The 25,947-nt window shown below is 42.9% G+C and overlaps 1 protein-coding gene across 6 annotated transcripts in view; it reads right to left on the reverse strand.

Moving 5' to 3' along the window:
• Positions 1-7,145: 7,145 nt before the first annotated feature.
• Positions 7,146-25,947, reverse strand: part of ulk4 (unc-51 like kinase 4) — a 101,127-nt gene continuing 82,325 nt past the window's right edge. For 5 of the 6 annotated variants that reach the window (XM_034207669.1, XM_034207670.1, XM_034207667.1 and 2 more), the window contains 2 exons: positions 13,814-13,902; positions 7,146-7,492 (listed from right to left, as the gene is read on the reverse strand). In XM_034207669.1, coding sequence (XP_034063560.1) covers positions 7,432-7,492; positions 13,814-13,902 — 150 coding nt within the window. In that variant the 3' untranslated portion in view covers positions 7,146-7,431. Of the gene's footprint in view, positions 7,493-13,813; positions 13,903-18,010; positions 18,119-25,947 lie in introns of those variants that run through there. The other variant, XR_004568216.1, reaches the window with a different exon arrangement.

Raw genomic sequence — 25,947 nt, forward strand, 5'->3', positions numbered from 1 at the left:
TTTCACCTGGACCCCTCTTGTCTCATTTCACAAACACTTCCTTCACTGGTTCTTTATCTGAGCCGGTGCCTAGCTGCTGAAGTTGTTAAAGCGTAAACAGTTGACTAGCTAACTGTTAATCTGACCAGGAAGTAGCTAAGTGTTAGCCATGATAGGTGTCAGTATTATGACATAATATACTATCACGTTTCTTTGTCTTTCAGTTGTTTTGACTTGATATTTTCAATAATCTATACTATTTCTATTTTTTTCTTTTGGATATTTACGACATACTACAACTATTGTGTTTTCAGATTTGTTTAACATACACTGAACAAAAATATAAATGCAACACTTTTGTTTTTGCTCCCATTTTTCATGAGATGAACTCAAAGATCTAAAACATTTTCTATATACACAAAATAACCATTTCTCTCAAATATTGTTCACAAATCTGAAATAATCTGTGATAGTGAGCACTTCTCCTTTGCCGAGATAATCCATCCCACCTCACAGGTGTGGCATATCAAGATGCTGATTAGACAGCATGATTATTGCACAGGTGTGCCTTAGGCTGGCCACAATAAAAGGCCACTCTAAAATGTTCAGTTTTATCACACAGCATAATGCCACAGATGTCGCAAGTTTTGAGGGAGCGTGCAATTGGCATGCTGACAGCAGGAATGTCCACCAGAGCTGTTGCCCGTGAATTGAATGTTAATTTCTCTACCATAAGCCGTCTCCAAAGGCGTTTCAGAGAATTTGGCAGTACATCCAACCGGCCTCACAACCGCAGACCACGTGTAACCACACCAGCCCAGGACCTCCACATCCAGCATGTTCACCTCCAAGATCGTCTGAGACCAGCCACTCGGACAGCTGCTGCAACAATCGCTTTGCATAACCAAAGAATTTCTGCACAAACTGTCAGAAACCGTCTCAGGGAAGCTCATCTGCATGCTCGTCATCCTCATCGGGGTCTCGACCTGACTCCGGTCCGTCGTCTTAACCGACTTGAGTGGGCAAATGCTCACATTCGATGGCGTCTGGCACGTTGGAGAGGTGTTCTCTTCACGGATGAATCCCGGTTTTCACTGTTCAGGGCAGATGGCAGACAGAGTGTGTGGCGTCATGTGGGTGAGCGGTTTTCTGATGTCAATGTTGTGAATCGAGTGGCCCATGGTGGTGGTGGGGTTATGGTATGGGCAGGCGTATGTTATGGACGACGAACACAGGTGCATTTTATTGATGGCATTGTGAATGCACAGAGATACCGTGACGAGATCCTGAGGCCCATTGTTGTAACATTCATCCACGACCATCACCTCATGATCTGTACACAATTCCTGGAGGCTGAAAACAACCCAGTTCTTGCATGGCCAGCATACTCACCGGACATGTCACCCATTGAGCATGTTTGGGATGCTCTGGATCGGCGTATACGACAGCGTGTTCCAGTTCCTGCCAATATCCAGCAACTTCGCACAGCCATTGAAGAGGAGTGGACCAACATTCCACAGGCCACAATCAACAACCTGATCAACTCTATGCGAAGGAGATCTGTTGCACTGCGTGAGGCAAATGGTGGTCACACCAGATACTGACTGGTTTTCGGACCCCGCCAATAAAGCAAAACTGCACGTTTCAGAGTGGCCTTTTATTGTGGCCAGCCTAAGGAACACCTGTGCAATAATCATGCTGTCTAATCAGCATCTTGATATGCCACACCTGTGAGGTGGGATGGATTATCTCGGCAAAGGAGAAGTGCTCACTATCACAGATTTTTTCAGATTTATGAACAATATTTGAGAGAAATGGTTATTTTGTGTATATAGAAAATGTTTTAGATCTTAGATCTCATGAAAAATGGGAGCAAAAACAAGTGTTGCATTTATATTTTCAAATCACTATACTCAATATTTATTTTTGATATTTGACATACTATACTATTTTACTTTTTCTGAAATGTCGACATACAATACTATATTTTTTTTGTGTTGATATTTACGACATATTTAATTAACAATGTTTTTCCAAAATATTTTTGAAATGCATGCTATGTAAACTAAAGCATGACAGACTATACTTCACTTTTTTCAAATATTTCAAAAATCCCCAAAACATATTTTCTGATCTTATTGACTTTACTGTCACTGAAGACGGAGCCGGGGGGGATCTACATTCAATTGGATTTAGATGACAGACTACAATGATTTGTTTGACAAACTTGTATTTATTTGACTTTTTATGACGTTTTACTTTGACTGTAATGACATGTAATGTAAATCTGAGTGAAAAAGTTCATGGTTCGTGGAAGTGATGCCTGCTGCCAGCACACGGTACATCTTCCTTGTGCGGCATAATAACACCTGATAGAGACACATTAGCATTAGGGAAAATAGAGAAGCTGGCAGAACCTAATCTGTATGTTGCTATGTAACTATATTTACCAATACCATATCTACCAAAAGTAGACATTTGTGATGTCACATTACAGACACATTATCTAAAGAGTCGATAGCCTCATCCCAATACCCCTCCTAGACTCCTCCTTTCCCTCACTTGCGTCCCTTCCTTGCATTTTAGCTCCGCCTCCGTAAGATGCGAGCGAGGGACACGAGGACAGAGGACAGAGGAGTCCTCAGGTATTAATTGGGATGTCCTCGTTCACTCAAACGTCACTCTTAAACGACGTCTGTTAATGATGACATGTGCACAGCTGTATCCCCTCTCATCGGGCTCAACTGACCCCTTAGAACCGGCCCATTTCTGGTTAAATATGTATTTAAATGAATGAATCTTTCTCTTGTTAGTCAAGGAATTCAATGATGGTTGGTCCTGCTTTTGTGTTCCGTTTTGGTGTAAAATGTAGCCTACATTTAAATAAAAATATAATTATAGTAATGTGAAAGCCTTTTAGAAATGAATTGCACATAATAATTCCCACGGAGCTGTGAGCACTTGTACATTTATGTGACGCTTTTCCACTCATCTTCCAGTTGTCGGTTTTCCTCTGTTGAAATGGACCAGCTGTGAAGGTGGGGGCGGGGCTTTTATACGCGAGTAGTGAAAACACTTCCGCATAGTCTGCCCGCGTGTATCCTCCCTTTCGTCTCCTCCCGCACCCCTCCTCCCTCCTCGACTCCTCCGTGTGCATTTCAGCTATTGGGATATCCTTCAAAATGGCGTGTCTTGATCGATTTCCGGGTCAAGTCCCGAAGGAGGGGAAGAGAGGAGTCGAGGAGGGGTATTGGGATGAGGCTGATGTTCCTGATGCTGTGGGTAGTGTCAGACTAACTCAGAGCCAGATTAACTTTCATGCTGTAATCCTGAGCCGTCTGATGGACACTCCATGGGTGTTTTGGTTCCTCTCAGCAATATTTCGTTCTGCACATTTGATGAGTCAAACACTGAAGCAGTTCTCTGAGACCAGTCACATTGGCCCTTTCTCATTTCATCAAATCCCCCTCCTCGACTCCTCGGTCCTCCGGTAGTGACCCGGAAATGAATTTTAGCGCTCCATGTTGAACAGTGGCGAGCTGTGACTTTTATACCTAGGCCCTCTGACCCCCCTTCCCTCGAAAAAAAGGAAGAGATATTACGTCACAGCGTATACTTCAGCGGAATATTAAAACAGCGGCCCGGGGTGCAAAACGCATCAATGACAGCGACCCTCTTCCACACAAAACAACATCATTTATATAAACATCTATCATGACAGGGCACCCACAGCCAAGTAACAATTACAAATGAATTAAGTCGGCAAGGCGGCCCACATTGAAAATGACTTAGGCCTACCTTTGATGATAAATCACTGAAACACAAAGTCCATCCTCCTGTCCTTTTGGATGAAGCACTTGATGGCGGGTCATGCAGCTGATCCTTTGCCACTCCAGTTTATCATTGTAACTCAATCTTGAAAATGACTCGGTTAATAATTTCGTCATCACTATCACTGAAGTGAGACATCATGAACGATCTTATGCTAATCATAAATCTATCGATCGTAAATCTATCGGTTAGATTTATGATACGAAAATAATAAAAGTAGGGTAGACATGTGGATATTATCCGGCTGAACAAAACGTGCATTTATCTAACAGGTTCGTTTTCCACAGACCTTATTTCGAGCTATTTTCCAAAATCCTATGGAGAAATCCCATTGCTTTCTGTCGAGGGAATCCCAGCGCAGCTTACTTCCGGGTTTTAGGATGCTTCACTGCACCACTTGCATAGACCTCACAGCGGGCGGAACTTGTCATAAAGTCCGCGAAAATAAAGCCCGCCCATTTAGAGGGAATATATGATTGGTCAATTGTACTGTCATTTGACATTACTCTCTCGTTGAGTTACTATAGCGGGCCCTCTGTGAATGTAGAGAGGGACCAACAAGCTCTCCCGTCTTCACATAACTCGCAGAGACGGCATTTAACCCTTCACATTCCAACAGAAACTGAACAGGCAGATTCAAAGGATTTATTTCTTTGGAAATATTATTTTAAATACAATTAGATCAAGTTATTTTGGTAAAACTAATGAAAAATGTAACAACAAAAAAATATAAAAAATAATTTTGTTTTTTTAATGTTTTCAAATATTATTTTTTAGAATATCTTAGGCACTCACAGAGGGCCCTGACGGCTCGCCACTGATGTTGAAGGACATCTCATTTCTCTAAATGAACTTCGAGGACCGAGCATCGAGGAGCTATAATCGAGGATACACTGATGGGTCCTCCACGGCTCACGGATGCATTTCCGGGAACAGAGATGTTTCAAAGAGTCGTGACGTACGGCCGGACTTGTCTCAGCCAATGACAGCTCTGCATGCATCCCCTGGATATTATTTTAGAAACTGCTCATCGAATATCCAGTCTCTGATAGTGTTACGTTATTATGAGCAGTGGCGACTGGTCATTAGGGGCACAGCCCCACCTAGTGTCAGCAGAAAGTATTAAAATAATGATTACAACAAAATGCTAAAAATAAATAAAAACAAATATATTTTAAGATCATGTTTAATCATCTGATTCGTCTGTACATTGCTGTTTTAGTATGTGTTCTTCTAATTAGTGTCTACAGTGTGTGCCTATTGAGCTGTTTAGAGCCATGTGGGACAAACCCTGATCATGCCCCTCCCTCTCACTGTCTAAGTGAACGGTGACTGTAAAAACTACACTGCGCATGCTCAGAGTATTTTCCTATTTAATGTGTGTGGCAAAAAATAATGACCATAGGGGCATAGAGCTGCCATCCTCACCATACGTCATCTCACATCATTCAGAGCTGATTGGCTGTAAGTACGTGTGCCGCGAAAAGTGTGGTGTGTGAAGAGGAGGAGAGAGACGCGTCCTAAAACCAGGAGGTAAGCTGCGCATGGCTTCCCTCGACAAAAAAGCAATGATATTTCTCCATAGGATTTTAGAAAATAGCTGAAAATAAGATCTGTGGGAAACGTACCTGTTAGATAAATGCACGTTTTGTTCAGCCGGATAATATCCACATGTCTACCCTACTTTTATCATTTTCGAATCATAAATCCATCATTTAGATTTATGATAGACTTTTGAAACTACAAGAAGATAAGGAGGACTTTTACAAAAAAGTAATAGAGATTTTTGTCCAGAAGGATAGGCAAATGGACTTCATCTTCAAGTCAAGACCACAATTTTATTGAAAATGGGATCTTACTAAGAGAGAATTCAATATTTAAATGATAAAATTACATTTTTTGGGTATCCTTCTGTTGAACTGTCTGTTTAAAATTAATTGAAGCATCAGACTAAAAAAGCTTTTGAAAATAATATTATATTTTGATTTAGGTCAAAATATAATATTTGTAAACCTGAAGAGTCAGTGCCAGTGCCTCACCAGCCATGAACCTCACTGCACTCACTCACTTTTGTACATATAGAAACGCCACTGATTATGAGAGTGCTCTGTTTGATTCTGAAATTGTATATATTTATATAAATATATACGTATATGTGTGTGTCCGCATCTGTAGCCTGTCTCATTATACCGCACTGTGAATGAATTAAAATTAGGGATGCACGATATTGGTTTTTTGAAACCGATACCGATAACTTCCTGCTTCTCAAGACCGATACCGATAACCGATAATAATATCATATATATTAAATGTACCTGTAGTTTTTGCACACCTGGTGGTAAAAAAAAGACTAGTAGTGAGCAAATGACATGAGCATTACTACTATGAACAAAACAAAGCCAAGAACAGTTTTGACTCTTCAAAGTGACCATATTTATTTCCCCAAATAAAGTTCTTGCCTTTTTCAAAAGCCTCGTCGATAGGTAAAAGCCCCGGTGCCTTTGCAGCTGGCTTTGGATTCGCCGCTAGTTTAGCAGCGCAGGCGTTTTCGTATGCTTTTAACACACCATCGTAGCGATGGCGATGTTTCAGGTGACTAATCAGGTTGGAAGTATTATAGCTCGTTGCCTTTTTCCCTCCTCGTGGAACTTCTGCATTTGTTAATACAAATAGCAAGCGAACTATCTAACTCTGAAACTTTGAAATAGTCCGATACTACCGGCGACATGTTTGTTTACTGTCCTGCTTTCACGGCCGCACACCATTTACGTCACAGCCAGGCATGAGTTAGGGAGCGCTGGATTTGTGAAAAACTCCCCTCTTCCTAAACCACTAATACCACAGTACTGGCAAAACGGGAGGAGCCGAGTGAAAAACAAGCGCCCCTCATCCCAATCCACCCACACCGCAGTATTTTTTTCTACCTAAAAAATATATTGTATATTATCGGGGCTATTAATACTTATATCGGGTTTATCGGGATGACGTCATAATTCCTAATATCGGACCGATAATTATCGGGCCGATAATTATCGTGCACCACTAATTAAAAGTAATATATAAGTCGTCATGAACACATCTGTCCATCAGACAGAGGGCTGCTGTGCCTCCTGTCATCATTAATGGACGTCTCTTTAAAATGACCGCTCAGAGGAGAGGAGTTCTCATTTCTCTAACCGCCTGCTCCTCCGCTCGCATCTCCTGTGGGCGGGACTAAGTCTCGAGGAGGGGAGTCGAGGAGGGGAGTTAAACAAATGAGAAAGGGCCATTGACTCTGGTCTCAAAGCTTTTTAGAGCCAGCTGCTACTCAAAACAAAAACCATTATGAATTCATAAATATTTATAAATATTTTAATATTATAATAACTGTTTTGTTTACCTCCAGTCCAATGTATAACAATTAACTCAGATTGACGAAGAAACTTTTATGATGAAAATCTACGCATTTTATTAAAAAACTGATAACGGTTTAAAAGATCAATCATCTATCTGGTTATTTATTAAATAACTGTATTCAGAGAAAAACATCTAAAAGCAGAATTCCAATCATGCGTACATTTTCAAAGTTCTGAGATGCTGAAATGTTGGATGGCTCTTGATCGTTTTGACCATCACATGCTTTCAGGATCCAGAGATCACCTGCAGGATTTCAGCAGCCACTGGAGCCAAATCGAGGTGACACCTGGGAAAGAGGAAAGAAAGGTTATTCATGATATCATACATTAGTTTACTGGTGACATCAAACACATCCAAACTATTCCTTAAAAAGGTGAAGATGAGTCTCAATTGCATAAAGGCTAAGAGGCATGTTCACGATGGGATACCAGCCGACAGCCTGTGTTGCATGTCCCTCACTCTTCTCTCGTTCGCCTCTAACTTTATTCATCCATATATATATTTTAATCTATTAAGGCAACATGGCCCAAAAAAGTGCACATGAATGTCATGTCCTGAACGTATGCCTTCAAATCTTCATAAAAGGTTTTCTACTGCACATCATTTCTCCAGCTCTTGTGTGGCTCCACAGTTTGCAGTAAAACTGAAGACTAGGGAAAGAACATCTATTTGGAAATGAGATAGATAGCAAATATAGTGTCATTTTCATTTAGGCTTCATTATGGACATCATGCGTTTGATTCTGGGCATTGGTGTATTGATAGAAGTGCAGCTGTCTGATTTGAGCTTTTATTATTATTTCTTTTTTATACAATACAAATAAAGTCATGTTCAGTTTCATTCAAGACCACCTAAGAGGGAGCTCTTGTCTTAACATGAAGACAATGGGGGGCTATTTTTTCCTTGAAAGTGAATGAACCCACCAAAGACTTCTTCTTCTTCCCTCAGCACCACTTAGAATAAGCCTTGTGGCTAAATAGCGGCCTGCCTGTAAATGAGAATGATACGGGGGGGGGGGGGGGGGACTGTGAGGGAAATGAACAGAATCTAGGTCATATTTAAGTACGGCAGCCGAGAGCACCGGAGCAGGTAATGATAATAAAACGTTGATATATGGACCTTTCATAACAGGAAATGCAGCTCATAGTGCTTTGAACAAATCAATAACACAGGTATTAAAACTGATGCTGCTTTTTGTCCGACTGATTTGACATATATTCATCTCTTTTCTCTAAAACTATACTTTCCCTTTATGAGTATCCTATTTGTGTTATCGCCATGGAATAGTTATCACAATACAAAACAGGTTTTAAATAAATACTATTGCTCAAATATATTGAACGTGCAACAGTTGCAACAATATTAGTATATTCGTGGTTCATACACATTCCCCCAGATTTATGGGCAGATTTTTTTGACCATTACATTCAGACTATGTATGCTAGTTTGCCTGTGCTGGCTGTCAGTAAAATACACTCTGGTTGTATGATCAATATATTAAAACAAATTCTAAAGAAAAAAAGAAAAATGTTTTTCCATACTCTCTTTTTGAAAAATGTCTTTAAAGCGTTTTCTTTTAAATTCATGAATAGCAACAGTATTCTATGTCATAATCAAATCATAAATGTCATAGTTCACAAAAAGTTCATCGTTTTTTTCCAAAGTATTTATGTATTAAATTGTTATATGTAGTGAATGTCATGATGTTGTCACAATAATCCTAAAAAAAAAATCGTAGTCTGTCAAATAAGTCATACAATAGTTTGCTATAAATAGGTAACAACAAGTCATGGTATATCTATCTATCCATATTTCTGGGAACAATTGACAATGACAAACCAAAAATGTCAAGAAAAGTAATAAGTAGTTAAGTATTCCTTTACAGAGTCATATAACAAGTGGTGGTATAGTATACTCTAACAAAAGTCCTGAAGATGTTTGGTTTCTCTTTATAACTAAACACCACTAAAATATGATACGAACAAACATTCAGTCATCATTTTGTGACTATAATCTGTCTGTAATCTACCCCCCCCCCCCCCCTCCCCTTCCTCCCAGGTGTCTTTGAGGGCAGCCTGACAGCGAGGCCAGCAGAAGGCCAACCCCCCCCCCCCCCCCCCCCCCCCCCCCTGCTCTGAGTTGATTAAAACCCACATAATTAACATAATTAACACATCTCCCAGAGGCCGCGGAAATCCTTCAAAGTTTGTGAATATTGAAAACATAAATTGGATCCACAAAAGTTTTAGGACAAACTTTAGAGTAACTCATTAAACCTCTGCACCTTCACTGTCCTTGTGGACACTCAGCAGCTGCAGGAGGACCACGGAGCTTACACCATCACCTGGAGCCAAACAAGGAACAGCTCTCTACCTCTCACTTTGATCAGATCTCAATAACTGCATGTTCACCAGACAGTTCAGGAATCTGCTCTCCGTGGTGGCAGACTGCAGGTCAGACCATGTGACATATTAGTCCTGTTATAGGGTTTACATGTGGCCATTGCAGAGTGAGCTGTTCTATGAACCAATGGTTCCCACTCTTCATCGCCTGATACCTCCCCCAAAATGAGCTAAAGTGTCCCTTCATTGACTCTCCTGATAGATTATAGACTATAGACTTTATAAAAAGGTGGATGATGTTATAGTATAATCTCCAGACAAATCATGACCATGGCGATGTTATGCAGAGGGTTTGCAGCTATGAGCAAACGTCTGACAGCTTCATGTTCAAATTGAACCCAGCAACAGGAGATCAGGTTTTTGGGCCTCAGGGCTTCTCTTCAGGACGGAGAACTACGAGTGACGCCCCCCCCCCCCCCCCAAATCTACTCTCGCTCAGGCTTGAGGTTTTGAAAAGGCATTCCTCAGGTTGCCATGGTAAAGGCTGAATTACATCATTTGGGTGAGGAACTCTCCACGCCGCTCTTCTCTTTCCGTCTCGTCTCTCTGCCGCAACTCCTCTCATCCTCTCAATTAACCCCCCCCCCCCCTTCCTCCCTTCTCTCTTCTCCTCTCTCCTCATAACTCCTTTCATCTCCTGCCCTTTCTCCTAAAACCTCTGCTCCCCTCCTCCTACCTAAACCAGTGGGAGTGTGCCAGTCTCAGCCACTTCAAAGGCTGGAGCTGATCTTGCTTTCATCTGCTAGAGAGGGAGAGCAGAGAGGTGACGAGTGGAGAGGGGAGAGAGAGAGAGAGAGGTGGAAGAGGAAGAAAATGGAGGGGGGAGAGAGAAGGAGAAATGGATATAGAGGGTGACAAAAAGGGGGGACCGAGGAGAGGAGAGGCCTCTATAGCAGGACAACAATACACCTTTATTATTGATCTGACAGGGTGTGTGTGTGTGTGTGTGTGTGTGTGTGTGTGTGTGTGTGTGTTTGATTGATTGAAAGACAGACAGATTGTGTATAGAAGAGGGTGAAAGCACTATTGGTGTGTGTGTGTGTGTGTGTGTTTTTGTGTCAGGTCGCTGGTCTCATACATCTAGAGATCAAAAGGAAGGGAGAATGGTCACTAAGGCGACAAAACCCTTGGCACAAAGAGGGTACACACATTTTGCCCACATACTCATAAAGGCAGTTAGATGCAACACGCACGCACGCACACACACACACACACACACACACACACACACACACACACACACACACACACACACACACACACACACACACACACACACACACACACACACACACACACACACACACACACACACACACACACACACACACACACACACACACACACACACACACACACACACACACACACACACACACACACACACACACACACACACACACACACACACACACACACACACACACACACACACACACACACACACACACCTCCATCAGAGTGAGGGGACATTGATGTGTGTCTGCGAACCACACAGACACCTACTCATCATCCCTCCTCCACCCTTATTCTCTCAGTTTGGTCTGATTCACTGTTTGTGTGAGAGGGAAATGTTACGGGTGTCACGCCCTGTTCTCAAGTTACCCTTAGCATAGGGAAAGTGAACAACTGTTTTATGAATGGGTGTAAAGTGGACGACACTTTTTAAATCAACACTAAAAACTCACTTCTTCTCCCTGGCCTTCTAGTCAGAGCGGAGCACGACTCCTGATTTTTATATGTATTGTCTTCTTTTTGCGAATGTAGTAATGTGTTATTTATTATTTGCATGTACAGCACTTTGGCTCGACCAAAAATCGTTTTTAAAATGTGCTATATAAATAAAACCTGATTTGATTTGACACAGGAATTTCATGAAGTGGAGACAAAAGTATTTAAGCTATATGTGAACTAAACTGATACCGTAGTAACTGAGATGTGCTGGTGTACTTTTTCACATTTGTATTAGCTTCTGTTGTTTGCAGTTTGTTTACAGGTAAGCACTGCTGGCAGTGAGATTAACTCGGGGTCCCTTTTGAAGCTGTGTTCCCTGAGCATTTCTTGTGGTTCAGATTGTATTGATCTTGGTTTGATTCCCATTATCTTCACAGTATCCACACAAAGCTCCCAGGAAGATGTTACCTTGCCAGGTATGTGAGGAGCTGCAGGTCATGTTTCCTGCCACTGATATGAAATCTCAAGAGAAGCCCAAACAAAGAACACTTTTTGTTTCTAATATACAATGCCTTGCAAAAGTATTCACCCCCCTTGGCATTTTTCTTTAATTCGTTTTAATTTAACGATTGAATTAGATTTGTTGAGAATGTGTGGTATTTGATATACACAACATGCCTACAACTTTGAAGATGCAAAAAATATTTTTTATTGTGACACAAAAAAGAAATAATAATGAAAAAGAGAAAACCTGAGCGTGCATAACTACTCACCCCCCCCAAAGTCAATACTTTGTAGAGCCACCTTTCGCAGCAATAACAGCTGCAAGTCTCTTGGGGCGTGTGTCTATAAGCTTGGCACATCTTTCCACTGGGATTTGTTTCCATGCTTCTTGGCAACACTGCTCCAGCTCCTTTAGGTTAGATGGGGTCCGCTCGTGTTCAGCCTTCTTTAGGTCATACCACAGATTTTCCATTGGATTAAGAGCTTTGACTTGGCCACTCCAAAACGTTTCCCCTTAAACCACTCTAGCGTTGCTTTAGCAGAATGCTTTGGGTCATTGTCCTGCTGGAAGGTGAACCTCCGCCCAAGCCTCAATTCTCTGGCAGACTGAAACACAGTTTCCTCAACTATTTCCCTGTAATTAGCTCCATCCATCACTCCTTCTATTTTGACCAGCTTCCAGTCCCTGCCGATGAAAAACATCCCCACAACATGATGCTGCCACCACCTTGCTTCCCTGTGGGGGTGGTGTTGTGAGGGGGATCAGAGGGGTTGGGTTTGGGCCAGACGTTTACCTTGACGGCCAAAAGTTCCATTTTAGTCTCACCTGACCACAGGACCTTCTTCCACATGTTTGGGGAATCCTCCACATGCCTTTTGGCAAACTCCACACGTGTTTTCTTATTTTTTGCCTTAAGCAATGGCTTCTTTCTGACGACTCTTCCATAACGCCCAGCTCTGTGGAGTGTACGGCTTACTGTGGTCCTATGTACAGATTCTCCTCTCTCTGCTGTGGAGCTTACCAGCTCCTTCAGGGTTACCCTCGGCCTCTTTGTTGCCTCTCTGATCGATGCTCTCCTTGCACGGTGTGAGAGTTTTGGTGGGCGGCCCTCTCTTGGCAGGTTTGTTGTCGTGCCATATGTTTTCCATTTTAAAATAATGGATTTAATGGTGCTTCGTGGGATGTTCAAAGTCTGTGAGATTTTTTTATAACCCAACCCTTTGTCATACTTTTCCACAACTTTGTCCCTGACCTGTTTGGAGAGCTCCTTAGTCTTCATGGTGTCGTTTTCTCGCTTAGAAAGGCCACTTGCTGAGGTATGGAGGACTGAGGCCTTCTACAACAGGTGTATATATACAGAGATAATGAGGCACTTGATTTAACACAGGTGAACTTTATTTAAATTATTGTGTGACTGAAGGTCTTTGTTTGGGCTAAATAGCACACACCACTTTTCAGTTTTTAATTATTTTTTATGTTTTAAAAGACGCTCTCTTTTTTTTCACTTTACCAATTTTGACTGACTTTGTTTGGCCATAAAATCCCCCCAAAAATATTATATTATTTTAGTTTTTCTTTGCAAGAAAATAGGAAAAATGGCAAAGGGCGTGAATACTTTTGCAAGGCACTGTATATATTTGATCTCTCAGCTCTGAGCCATTAAGCTGACACTGTCTTGCCAGCAGCCTGCTTTGCATCCTTTCAATTAACAGCGGAGAAAAGGTCAGTTGTGACACGTGTAACCAGACATGTTCAGACATGCATGAAAATAATAAGATGAAGGAGAGGGCTGGAGGAGACATTTTTAAATCCACAACATTGTGTTTTTGGGAACCTTTGAAGAATGGTTTCACCACTAGTGTACAGATACTACTGACAGGAATGAGCACCGCAAATGGCAAAAATACTATTTTGCCGCAGATATTAAAGAAAAATCAGTTTCAGTTCTTAGATCTGTTGTATCAGAAAGGAACAGTGATATTTTATATGACGCGCACAAGTGTCTTCAAACAGCACAAACACGCACCTGTTGGACGTAGTTATGTCCTGCAGTAGACAAAGTAGCCCCGCTCCTTCAGGACATTCTGACCAATCAGATCGCTCTGTAGTCTGCACCTGTAATAAGGGGAGAGAGGAAGAACAAAGTGAGGGAAATAGACTAAAAGGTACGGTCATATTAGTCATCAGCTAAGTAGCAGTGGTCCACGCTCGACAAGGATGTGAAGGCATTGGTCTGACATGAAAAAAATAAAAATGGTGAGCCGTGTGAGGGAGCATTGTTGCTCTGTGTGACTGCCAGATCACAAATTGCATTATTTCAAAGGTACAACAAATAGGAAGATGGCATACTGTTAAATAATGACCTCTGTTTCCAAAAAACATTGCATCACTGTTTCTGTGCAACTCTCCAACTGTGCACATGCATACAGTCAGGTTTGGATTAGTGCAGCACACTGCATGATATCCTGTCGCAAAGTCCTTTTTCAAACATTGGACAGATAACTCAGGTGAAGGCAGACTATCAGCTAAAACCATCTTTTCGCAAACAATAGGAAACCAACAATGATACATTTATCGTTTGATTTGAGTCATTTTCATATTCTTTGTTATCTTGTGACACTCAAAATCATCCATGGAGAACTACATGAACCACTGGTCTGAGTTATTACCACAGAATCGTTTTGCAAGTTGCCACGACCGACTGCTGGGTGACATCACACTCATTTGTCACTGCCATTTCAAAGTAAATTGGTCAAACAGCCAATTTGCCCAAAGTCCGGCTGAATACCCACCCACGTTAAATGACTCCCTCTTCAGTCCTTCAGCCATTTTTCTTGCTTTCTACATTGTCATTAGGTTTCTTGCCCTATCATTTTGTTACAGCCGGAATGTATTCTATGATTCTACTGCTAAATATTTTACACAGCTTTGAACAAGACTAGCTAAAACTGCTTGAGTGTAAAATCTATTCCCTCTCTGAGTTTCCTCACTGCTGTAAAAGTAAGTACAACTTTATTTATATAGCACCCTTCTCAACACGAATGCACATCATTACTCCATGTCTTTGTCAGCCCTGTGTTTTTACTTCAGTCCCAACATGTTTCCAAACACCAGGATGTCCAGGACCCACACACACCTGGTCTGCCGTTTGTGTGTGTGTGCATGTGTGTGCATTTACAGTGTTTAAACTAAGTTTGGAGTTACTAATATGGTGACAGTTGGTTGTGGAGCAAATGTATTCCAATAAATTAGATAAACGGTGTTTGCCTCTGTAAGTGTTGTTCAAAGGGTGTGTGATAGCGGATATTTATGTGTGTTTGTGTGTGTATGTGAGTGTGCGGCGTGTTGTTGTGAACGTGTTCTCCTCTGATCTATGGTGACATCATCACCCTCTGGCTCTGCGGCAGCACAGCACGACTGTTGCTAGGCAACAGGTTAGGGGGAGACAAAAGACACTCCCCTCCCGCACACACACACACAAACAAACACACACACACACACACACAACACAACACACACACACACACTACACAACACACACACACACACTACACCACAACACACACACACACACACACACACACACACACACACACACACACACACACACACACACACACACACACACACACACACAACACACACACACACACACACACACACACACACACACACACACACACACACACACACACACACACACACACACACACACACACACACACACACACACACACACACACACACACACACACACCAGAGTGAGGGGACATTGATGTGTGTCTGCAAACCACACCGACTCATCATCCCACCTCCACCCTTATTCTCTCCCCATGTCTATCTGACCAACGCCCTGACACCAGGACACTGAACTGACAAACAGACAGGTAGACAGATAGAGAGACAGACAGATAGAGAGACAGACGGATAGAGAGACAGATAGAGAGACAGACTGATAGAGAGACAGACGGGTAGAGAGACAGATAGAGAGACAGACGGATAGAGAGACAGATAGAGAGACAGACAGATAGAGAGACAGATAGAGAGACAGACAGATAGAGAGACAGATAGAGAGACAGACAGATAGAGAGACGGATAGAGAGACAGACTGATAGAGAGAAAGACAGATAGACAGACAAACAGATAGAGAGACAGATAGAGAGACAGATAGAGAGACAGACAGATAGAAAGACAGATAAACAGACAGAGAGACAGACAGATAGACAGACAGAGAGACAGATAGAGAAACAGATAGATAGAGAGACATACAGATAGACAGATAGAGAGACTGACAGATATAAAGACAGATAAACAGACAAACAGATAGAGAGACAGACAGATAGAGAGACAGACAGATAGATAGAGAGACAGACAGATAGATAGACAGATAGAGAGACAGACAGATAGATAGAGGGACAGACAGAGAGACAGACAGATAGAAAGACAGATAAACAGACAAACAGACAGATAGACAGATAGAGAGATAGATAGAGAGACAGACAGATAGATAGAGGGACAGACAGATAGAGAGACAGATAAACAGACAAACAGATAGAGAGACAGATAGATAGAGAGACAGACAGATAGAGAGATAAACAGATAGAGAGATAAACAGATAGAGAGACAGATAGAGAGACAGACAGATAGAAAAACAGAGACAGATAGAGAGACATACAGATAGAGACACAGATAGAGAGACATACAGATAGAGAGACAGACAGATAGATAGAGAGACAGACAGATAGATAGACAGATAGATAGACAGATAGAGAGACAGACAGATAGATAGAGAGACAGATAGAGAGACAGACAGAGAGACAGACAGATAGAAAGACAGATAAACAGACAAACAGACAAACAGACAGATAGAGAGATAGATAGAGAGACAGACAGATAGATAGAGGGACAGACAGATAGAGAGACAGATAAACAGACAAACAGATAGAGAGACAGATAGATAGAGAGACAGACAGATAGAGAGACAGACAGATAGAGAGACAGACAGATAGACACATCTAACAACATGTAACAACAGCAGCAGAGCCCCATGGCTTCAACCACAGCCTGTACAGAGGCTGTTCCTCTTGTATACCCACAAGAGGTCAAAAATGACAGTGCCAGGAAGGCATACAAACTAAAACTGTTGAAGGATAGACCAGAGACGCTCTTTGCTGACCTGTACAAGAGTGGAGAAGTCAGCAATCTGATCTTCCTCACAGACCAGCCATTAGCATGGCACGCCGCCATAAGTGCCCACTACCCTTCTGTGAAGAAAGAGGGGATCTGCAATGGTTGGAAACTCAAAATTAAAGAGGTAGAAGACCCAGACACTGTCATGACAACAGTCAACATATATAAGAACGGGACTGTCATGGTGCAGGGGAACCTCACACAATTTGGGCTGGACTTTCTCCTTATAAAGGAACGGGCCCAACAGGATAAATCTGCCCCCACTGAGAACAACCACACCCTGCCAGAGACGGACACCACCCCCACTTCTGGCTGCCCCACTGCTGACCCTGAGGAGGGAGAACCCGCCGGCCCAGAACAGGCCCAGGACCCCCAGCTGAACCACACCATCACTGAACTGAAGGTGAAGTTCACAGAGTTGGAGAGAGAGCTCGTACAGTTGCGAGAGCTGATCAGCCAACAGCCAACCCAGGACATCACGGTCCAGGGGGACTCGTCTGCCATCAGCACAGAGCTCACCAAGCTGAGGCAGGACAGAGACAGCCACAGGAGAGAGCTGTCCACCGTGAGGACTGAGGTGCTAGAGCTGCAGCAGGACAGAGAGAGTCACATGGCACGGCTGGCCGCTCTGACAGAGGAGTTGAGGGAGCTGAGAGAGGAGGGACAGAGCTACAGGAGAGAACTGGCTACTCTATCTGAGGAGCTTCAGGAGACAGAGAGAGTTGCACAGGCCCTGAAAGAGCAGCTGGACTCACACCCAGACCACAACCAGAACCCTGTGACCCCCATTGAGAGCAGCCAGAACCCTCCAACTCAGCAGCCACCCTCTACCCCCAGCTCCATCTCTGACCCACAGGCTAACCCAACTCCCAGATCTCCCCCTATCACACAGATGAACACCACCCGTAGCCCACAGACTAACAACACCCCTCATCCTTCCAGACCAGCACAGCAGAGAGGGAAGCCAGACATTGTCATCCTCATCGACTCCAATGGCAAATTCATTGATGAAAATAAACTTTTCCCCACTCACACAGTGGCTAAAATCTGGTGTCCAAACACCCAACATGCCATGGACCTGCTGTCAGAGGAGCAGCTGGGATCCCCAAGCCACATCATCATCCACACTGGCTCCAACGACCTGAGGAGCCAGCAAGAGAGAGTGTCAGAGTCACTCAGAGGAGTGATAGAGAAAGCCTCCACCACCTTCCCCCCATGGAGACAAGATCATCCTCATCTTCTTCCACACCATGCCCCACTAAGATCCCACCAGGGCAACTATGATTACCCTCAAGCAAGGCCAGAACCACTCCTGTCCCCAGGGGTCCTACCCCAACCACAGCGACGGAAGCTACACCCTGACCCACTGAGTTATGCTCAGGCAGTGAAGAGAACAGCAGGCCCAACCCTTACCACCACCACCCATGTCCCTGAACCCACCCACACGACGAGCTGAGAGACATCCAGCAGATGCTCAGCCTGCTCTGCTCCCACCTGATAGGTCAGGTACCACAGTAGACAATCAGTAGTCATTGTTTGTTTTCTTGCTTGTATACAGTAGACACAAAAAAAGAAAAAAAAAGAAAACTGTTCTGTAAAATTGTTAAATCTATCGTATATTGAAATCCCATATATCTAATGTGTTCTTAAATCAACCTATTTATTGACAACCAGCGATTTGGGAGTTTATCTCATTGTAATGTTGAATGCTCTGAATCTTTCTCTGTTTTAATGCAATCTAGATCATTTATTATTTCATGTTGGAATATCCAGGGTCTGAGGTCCTCTGCTTTTGCCCTTAAGAGCAGGACCCCAGACTTCACCAAAGAGTTAGGAGATGCAGATGTGATGGTTTTACAGGAGACCTGGAGTAGAGGAGACATGTCCACTGGTTGTCCCTTAGGCTATAGAGAGATAGTGTTCCCATCCACCAAACTCAAAGGAGTGACCCAGGGCAGGGATTCAGTAGGAATGCTGATTTGGTACAAGGAAAAACTTGTACACTCAATCGAACTCATCAAAAAAGGCGAATTTTCAATTTGGCTCAAAATAAAAAGAGAGGTGGTCGCCATGGATAAAGACATTTTCATGTGTACAGCATATATCCCCCCATCAGAATCACCTTATTATAGTGAAAATAGTTTCTCCATTCTTGAAGATGAGATCAATCAATACCAGGCCCAGGGTAGTGTACTGATCTGTGGGGACCTTAATGCCAGGACAGGTATAGAACCAGATTCTATTAGCCCACAGGGAGACAAACATATACCTGGCCAAATCAGCATTCCCCTCCCTTCACATCCCCACAGGAACAACTTTGACAAAACTGTCAACAAAAGCGGGCAGCAACTACTGCAGCTGTGCCGAACGCAGGGCCTGTACATTGTTAACGGTCGGCTTCGAGGGGACTCCTTTGGTCACTACACACACAGCTCTCCTCTTGGCAATAGCTCAGTAGATTATAGCATCACAGACATCGACCCCTTCTGTCTGAGGGCATTCACAATCAGCCCCCTAACACCCTTATCTGATCATAGTAAAATTACACTCTACATTATGAAGACAGTAACAGACCCTCACGAAGCAGAACCCAGTAAACTGAACTATACCAAACAACCTTATAGATGGACAAACAATAGCAAGGACGACTACCAGAAAGCAATCAGACATCAAACAATTCAATCCCAATTAGACAATTTTCTATCCACCCCGTATCCCCACAGTAACGATGGCCTGAATCAGGCTGTGTGGGATATTAACAGCATCTTTGACAATGTGGCAGATTTATCCAATCTGAAAAAACCACAATATCATAAATCAAAAAAGTCAACCAATGAAAAGTGGTTTGATACAGACTGCAGACATCTGAGAAAAACCCTCAGAAGTTTATAAAATCAAAAACACAGACAACCTGACAATCCTGAGCTCCGCCTCCAATATTGGGAAACACTGAAACTACAGAACACTCAGAACTAAAAGGGAGCAGCATGTGCAGCACCAACTTGAAATCATTGAAGAGTCCATTGATTCAAATCATTTCTGGAAGAAATGGCACTCTTTCAGCAAACCACACAAGGAAGAATTGGCTATTCAAAATGGGGACATTTGGAAAACACACTTTGAAAACCTGTACAGCAAGAGACAGTGTCATCAACCTGAACATCAATTCAAACACCATGACACAATTCCATCAGATTAATGATAAAAACCTAGAGGACATTATACAACTTCTGAAATCCTCCTCTTGCTGCCTTGATATTATTCCAACAGGATTTTTCAAAGATGTTTTTCCTTGCATGGCCTCAGATCTACTTCATATAGTAAACAAATCTCTTCACTCAGGTATTTTTCCACAGGCCCTGAAAACTGCAGTCATTAAACCGCTCTTAAAAAAGAATAATCTAGATGCTTCAGTAATGAACAATTACAGGCCCATATCAAACCTCCCATTTCTAGGTAAAATCATTGAAAAAGTTGTTTTTCAACAGTTGAGTAATTTCTTGCATTTAAATAACTGTTTCGATGTGTTCCAGTCAGGCTTTCGTCCAAACCACAGCACTGAGACTGCTCTTGTAAAGGTCTTTAATGACATCCACTTAAACACAGACAGTGGCAGAACTTCAGTGTTAGTATTATTAGATCTCAGTGCTGCGTTTGACACTGTTGACCACAGCATATTACTAGACCGACTGGAAAACTGGGTGGGACTTTCGGAAACAGTTCTAAATTGGTTTGAATCCTATTTAAAGGACAGAAACAACTTTGTTTCTATAGGTAAATACACATCTGAGTTGACAAATATGACATGTGGGGTTCCTCAAGGCTCCATCTTGGGGCCTCTTCTTTTTAACATCTACATGCTACCACTGGCTCAGATAATGAAGAACAACAAAATAAGTTACCATAGCTATGCAGATGACACACACATTTACGTAACAATTTCACCAGGAGACTATGCTCCAATTCAAACACTGAGTAAGTGCATTGAACAAATCAATGACTGGATGTGTCAGAACTTTCTCCAATTAAACAAAGACAAAACTGAGGTAATGGTTTTTGGAGCGAAGGCAGAACGTATAAAAGTTAGCGCTGAGCTTCAGTCTGCAATGTTCAAAACAACAAATAAAGCCAGAAATCTAGGTGTAGTCATGGACTCTGACCTGAGTTTCAACAGTCACATTAAAACAGTTACTAAATCAGCCAACTATCACCTAAAGAATATATCTAGGATTAAAAGACTAATGGCACAGCAGGATTTGGAAAAACTTGTCCATGCTTTTATCTTCAGTAGACTCGACTACTGTAATGGTGTCTTCACAGGTCTCACTAAAAAATCTATTAGGAAGCTGCAGCTGATTCAGAACGCCGCTGCTCGAGTCCTCACTAACACTAAGAAAGTGGATCACATCACTCCTGTTCTGAAGTATTTACACTGGCTTCCTGTGTGTCAAAGAATAGATTTCAAAATACTGCTGCTGGTTTATAAAGCACTGAATGGTTTAGGACCAAAATACATTAGGAATCATCACACCAATATTTAAAAATGGAAATAAATTTGACCCAAACAATTACCGAGGCATATGTGTCAGCAGCAACCTGGGAAAGTTATTCTACAGCATCCTAAACAGCCGACTGCAAGACTTCCTCAGTGAACATAATGTCCTGAGCAAGAGTCAGATTGGATTTACACCACAACATCGGACTGTCCCTCCACATCCTCATTAATAAACATGTTCACTAAAATAAGAAGATTTTCTCTTGTTTTGTAGATTTCAAAAAAGCATTCGACTCAATTTGGCATAACGGTCTGTTCCTGAAGTTGATTGAAAACGGTGTAGGGGGGAAAACATATGATATCATTAAAACAATGTATACCAATAATAAATGTGCGGTGAAAATTGGCAATATGGAAACAGATTTCTTCCCCCAAAGTAGAGGGGTGAAACAGGGCTGCAGTCTCAGCCCCACCCTATTTAACATTTATATTGATCAATTTGCAAAATCATTAGAACAATCCGATATCCCTGGACTCACCCTCTCTGACACACAAATTAAATGCCTCCTGTTTGCAGATGATCTAATATTGCTAGCTCCATCTAAGGAGGCATTACAACAGCAAATGGATCATCTGCAAAGCTTCTGTCAGACCTGGGCCCTGACAGTTAATCTGGAAAAGACCAGGATTATGGTCTTCCAGAAATGACCCAGGGGTCAGGGAAACCCACACCGGTTCTTACTGGGCTCCACTGGCATAGAACACACACACAGCTACACATATTTGGGACTAAAAATTTCAATCTGGCCATTAATGATCTCAGAGACAAAGGAAGAAAGGCTTTCTATGCTATCAAAATGTCTTCAAATTACATTATTACATTACATTGCATTTAGCTGACGCTTTTATCCAAAGCGACATACAATAAGTGCGTTCGACCAACAAAATACAAACTTGAGGAAAACAGAATCATATAAGTACATCAGGCTTCATAGAGCAAAAACATTTCAAGTGCTACTCAACTGGCTTTAGATAAGCCAGCCCTTTATTAGTATATAAGTGCTTTGTTAATAGTTCTATATCTCGAAGTGGAGTCCAAAGAGATGAGTTTTCAGTCTGCGCCGGAAGATGTGCAAGCTATCTGCTGTCCTGATGTCAATGGGGAGCTCATTCCACCATTTTGGAGCCAGGATAGCAAACCCACGTGTTTTTGCTGATGGGAACTTGGGTCCCCTTCGCAGCGAGGGTGCAGCGAGCCGTTTAGTTGATGCAGAGCAGAGTGCACGTGCTGGGGTGTACGGTTTAACCATGTCCTGGATGTAGGAAGGGCCAGATCCATTCGCAGCATGGTACGCAAGTACCATTGTCTTGAAGTGGATTCTAGCAGTTATCGGAAGCCAGTGAAGGGAGCGGAGGAGCGGCGTGGTGTGGGAGAATTTAGGAAGGTTGAAGACCAGGCGAGCAGCTGCATTCTGGATGGCAGAGGTCGGATGGCACATGCAGGTAGACCAGCCAGGAGGGAGTTGCAGTAGTCTAGGCGTGAGATGACGAGAGGCTGGACCAGAACCTGCGTCGCTTTCTGGATCAGCTGGGGACGCATCCTCCTGATGTTGTAAAGCGTGTATCTGCAGCAGCGGGTTGTAGCAGCGATGTTTGCAGTGAAGGACAGGTTGTTATCTAGGGTCACACCCAGATTCCTTGTAGTCTGAGTCGGGGAAACAACAGAGGTGCCAATGTTGATTGTTAGGTCAAGAGTGGGACAATCTTTTCCCGGAAGGAAAAGCAGTTCAGTCTTGTCAAGGTTGAGCTTGAGGTGATGATCAGACATCCACTGAGAGATGTCAGCTAGACAAGCAGAGATGCGTGCGACAATCTGGGTCTCTGAGCGGGGAAAGGACAGAATTAATTGGGTGTCGTCAGCGTAGCAGTGGTATGAAAAACCATGCGGGCTAATGACTGATCCGAGCGAGTTTGTGTACAAGGAGAAGAGGAGGGGACCAAGAACAGAGCCCTGAGGGACCCCTGTAGTTAATTGACAAGGGTCGGACTCGGACCCTCTCCAAGTAACCCTGTAGGTGCGGTCTTTGAGGTATGAGGTGAGGAGGGAAAGTGCAGAGCCTGAAACTCCAAGTTCTTGGAGAGTGCGAAGGAGGATCTGATGATTCACCGTGTCGAATGCAGCAGACAGGTCCAACAGGATGATGACAGAGGAGAGGGAGGCTGCTTTAGCAGTGTGCAGTTCCTCAGTGACAGCAAGGAGGGCAGTTTCTGTGGAGTGACCTGCCTTGAAACCAGACTGGTGCGGATCCAGAAGGTTGTTCTGATGGAGATAGCAGGAGAGTTGTTTAAAGACAGCGCGTTCAAGTGTTTTAGACAGGAACGGATATAGATATACCTGTTAGAATCTGGCTCAAAATATTCAATTCAATAATAGAACCAATCATACTGTATGGTAGTGAAGTGTGGGGTCCTCTTTGAAATCAAGACTTTGATAAATGGGACAAACACCCAATAGAAACCCTACATGCGGAGATATGCAAGAGCATCCTGAGAGTCCACAGGAACACCCCCAACAATGGATGCCGAGCTGAGCTAGGCCAATTCCCCCTTTTAATTAGGATACAAAAAAGAGCAGTCAAATTCTACAACCACCTAAAAACCAGTGATCCCAACTCCTACCATTACAAAGCCCTCCATTGCCAAGAGGAGAACATAGAGAGGAGTCCCCTCAACCAGCTGGTCCTGAGGCTCACCTCCTCTAACAGGACAAGGCCTCAGGACAGCCCTCACACAATCTGGCCCAACCAAATCATAGCTAAAGAAAAAGAAAATTACATCAACTATTGGACATGTACCACGAAAACCCAAAACAAACTTCAATGCTATTTGGCTCTAAACAGACAGTACACGGTGGCAAACTATCTGACCGCCGTGACTGATCCCAAACTGAGGAAGACATTAACAATGTACAGACTCAGTGACCACAGCCTGGCCGTAGAGACTGGCCGACACAGGCAGACCTGGCTGCCTAGAGAAGAGAGGCTGTGTCAGCTCTGTCTACAGAGACAGGTGGAGACAGAGCAACACTTCCTGCTACACTGTCAAACATACCAAGACATTAGAACAAAATTCTTTACAAAGATAACATGTAAACTCCAAGATTTTGAATCACTGTCTGAGCAGAATAAAATGCAACATGTACTTGGAGAAAATAGTGCCAGCAGCATAGAAGCAGCGAAATATGTGAGCGCATGTCACAGCCTAACCCCCAAAACACACCAGGAGCGTCTGCGCCGCGTCACGTTGCGGCTGCGCCACGCTGCGACCTCCTCCTGCGACAACACACACCAGACGCGTTTCAAAACGTTGCGGAAGCGGAGCGTCGTGTGTGCAGCCTCGCAGTTGTTGTTGATTTTGGAATATTTCCATTATAAATGCAAGGTTTTCCACCACAGCATACTGTATTTAAACATTATTGAGAGTATTTTGGGTAGTTGTTATAACACATGAATAAAAACAAATTATAATACAAAAATATAATATCATTATAAAGAGTTAAACACAACTGTATTGATCCCTGGGCGAAATTCACAAGATAAAGTATAGTTAAAAAACCAATATTTATAAAAATATAAATACAAAATAATAATAATATAATAATCTTGATATAGGAAATAAGATCTTACTTTATTGTGAAATGCAAGTTTACTGAACAGTTTTTTAACGACTTTCACAAGATGTTAAACTACTGAATGGCTCTGTACTGTACCTACAAGTATTAATTAACTTTAAAACATTAATATGTAGTTGTTACCTTCCACTCCACAAACTGCAGCGACTAAAAACCAGGCCTTGTCCTTTCTGATGTTGTCCTTGTAAAAAGCATTGGTTACATCATATACAATTGTGTGTTTCTCCACTTCCATTATGAACACCTCGTCGTCCATGGTGCGTTTCGTAGTGGAGGTGTTGTGGGGTCTGCTAAATTAGTATATGTGGGGGATGGGCCTGGCCCGGATGCTCACCTTTCCACTGCCTGCCCGACTTTACCTTACGGCTGCGCCGCGGCAAAAATAGGATTCATCCTAATTTTAGAGAAGCGCTGCGCCGAGCCGCTTCTGGGACGAGCCGCTTCTGGGACGCGCCGCTTCTGGGACGCGTCTGAGCCGTAACACGGCGCGTGTGGTGTAATAGCACCCATTGACTAGAGTGGCCGCGATCCTTACGACCGCTGCGGCGCGGCCGTAACGCGACGCAGACGCTCCTGGTGTGTTTTGGGGGTAAGAGACAACAACAACACATAACAGCTGTTCCTCTCAGCTCACTCTGATTGCTCCTCTACTTCATGTGTCTTTCTTTTCTTCCTTTCTTTCTTTTTACATTTGATACTTGAGGTTTTGTAATATATTGTTGTAAATTGTTTAATGAATGAATTGTATTCGTATTTTTTTTCTTATCATATATCCTTGACGCTT

Source organism: Gymnodraco acuticeps, unplaced genomic scaffold (genome assembly GCF_902827175.1).
Source record: "Gymnodraco acuticeps unplaced genomic scaffold, fGymAcu1.1, whole genome shotgun sequence".
Lineage (NCBI taxonomy): Eukaryota > Metazoa > Chordata > Actinopteri > Perciformes > Bathydraconidae > Gymnodraco > Gymnodraco acuticeps.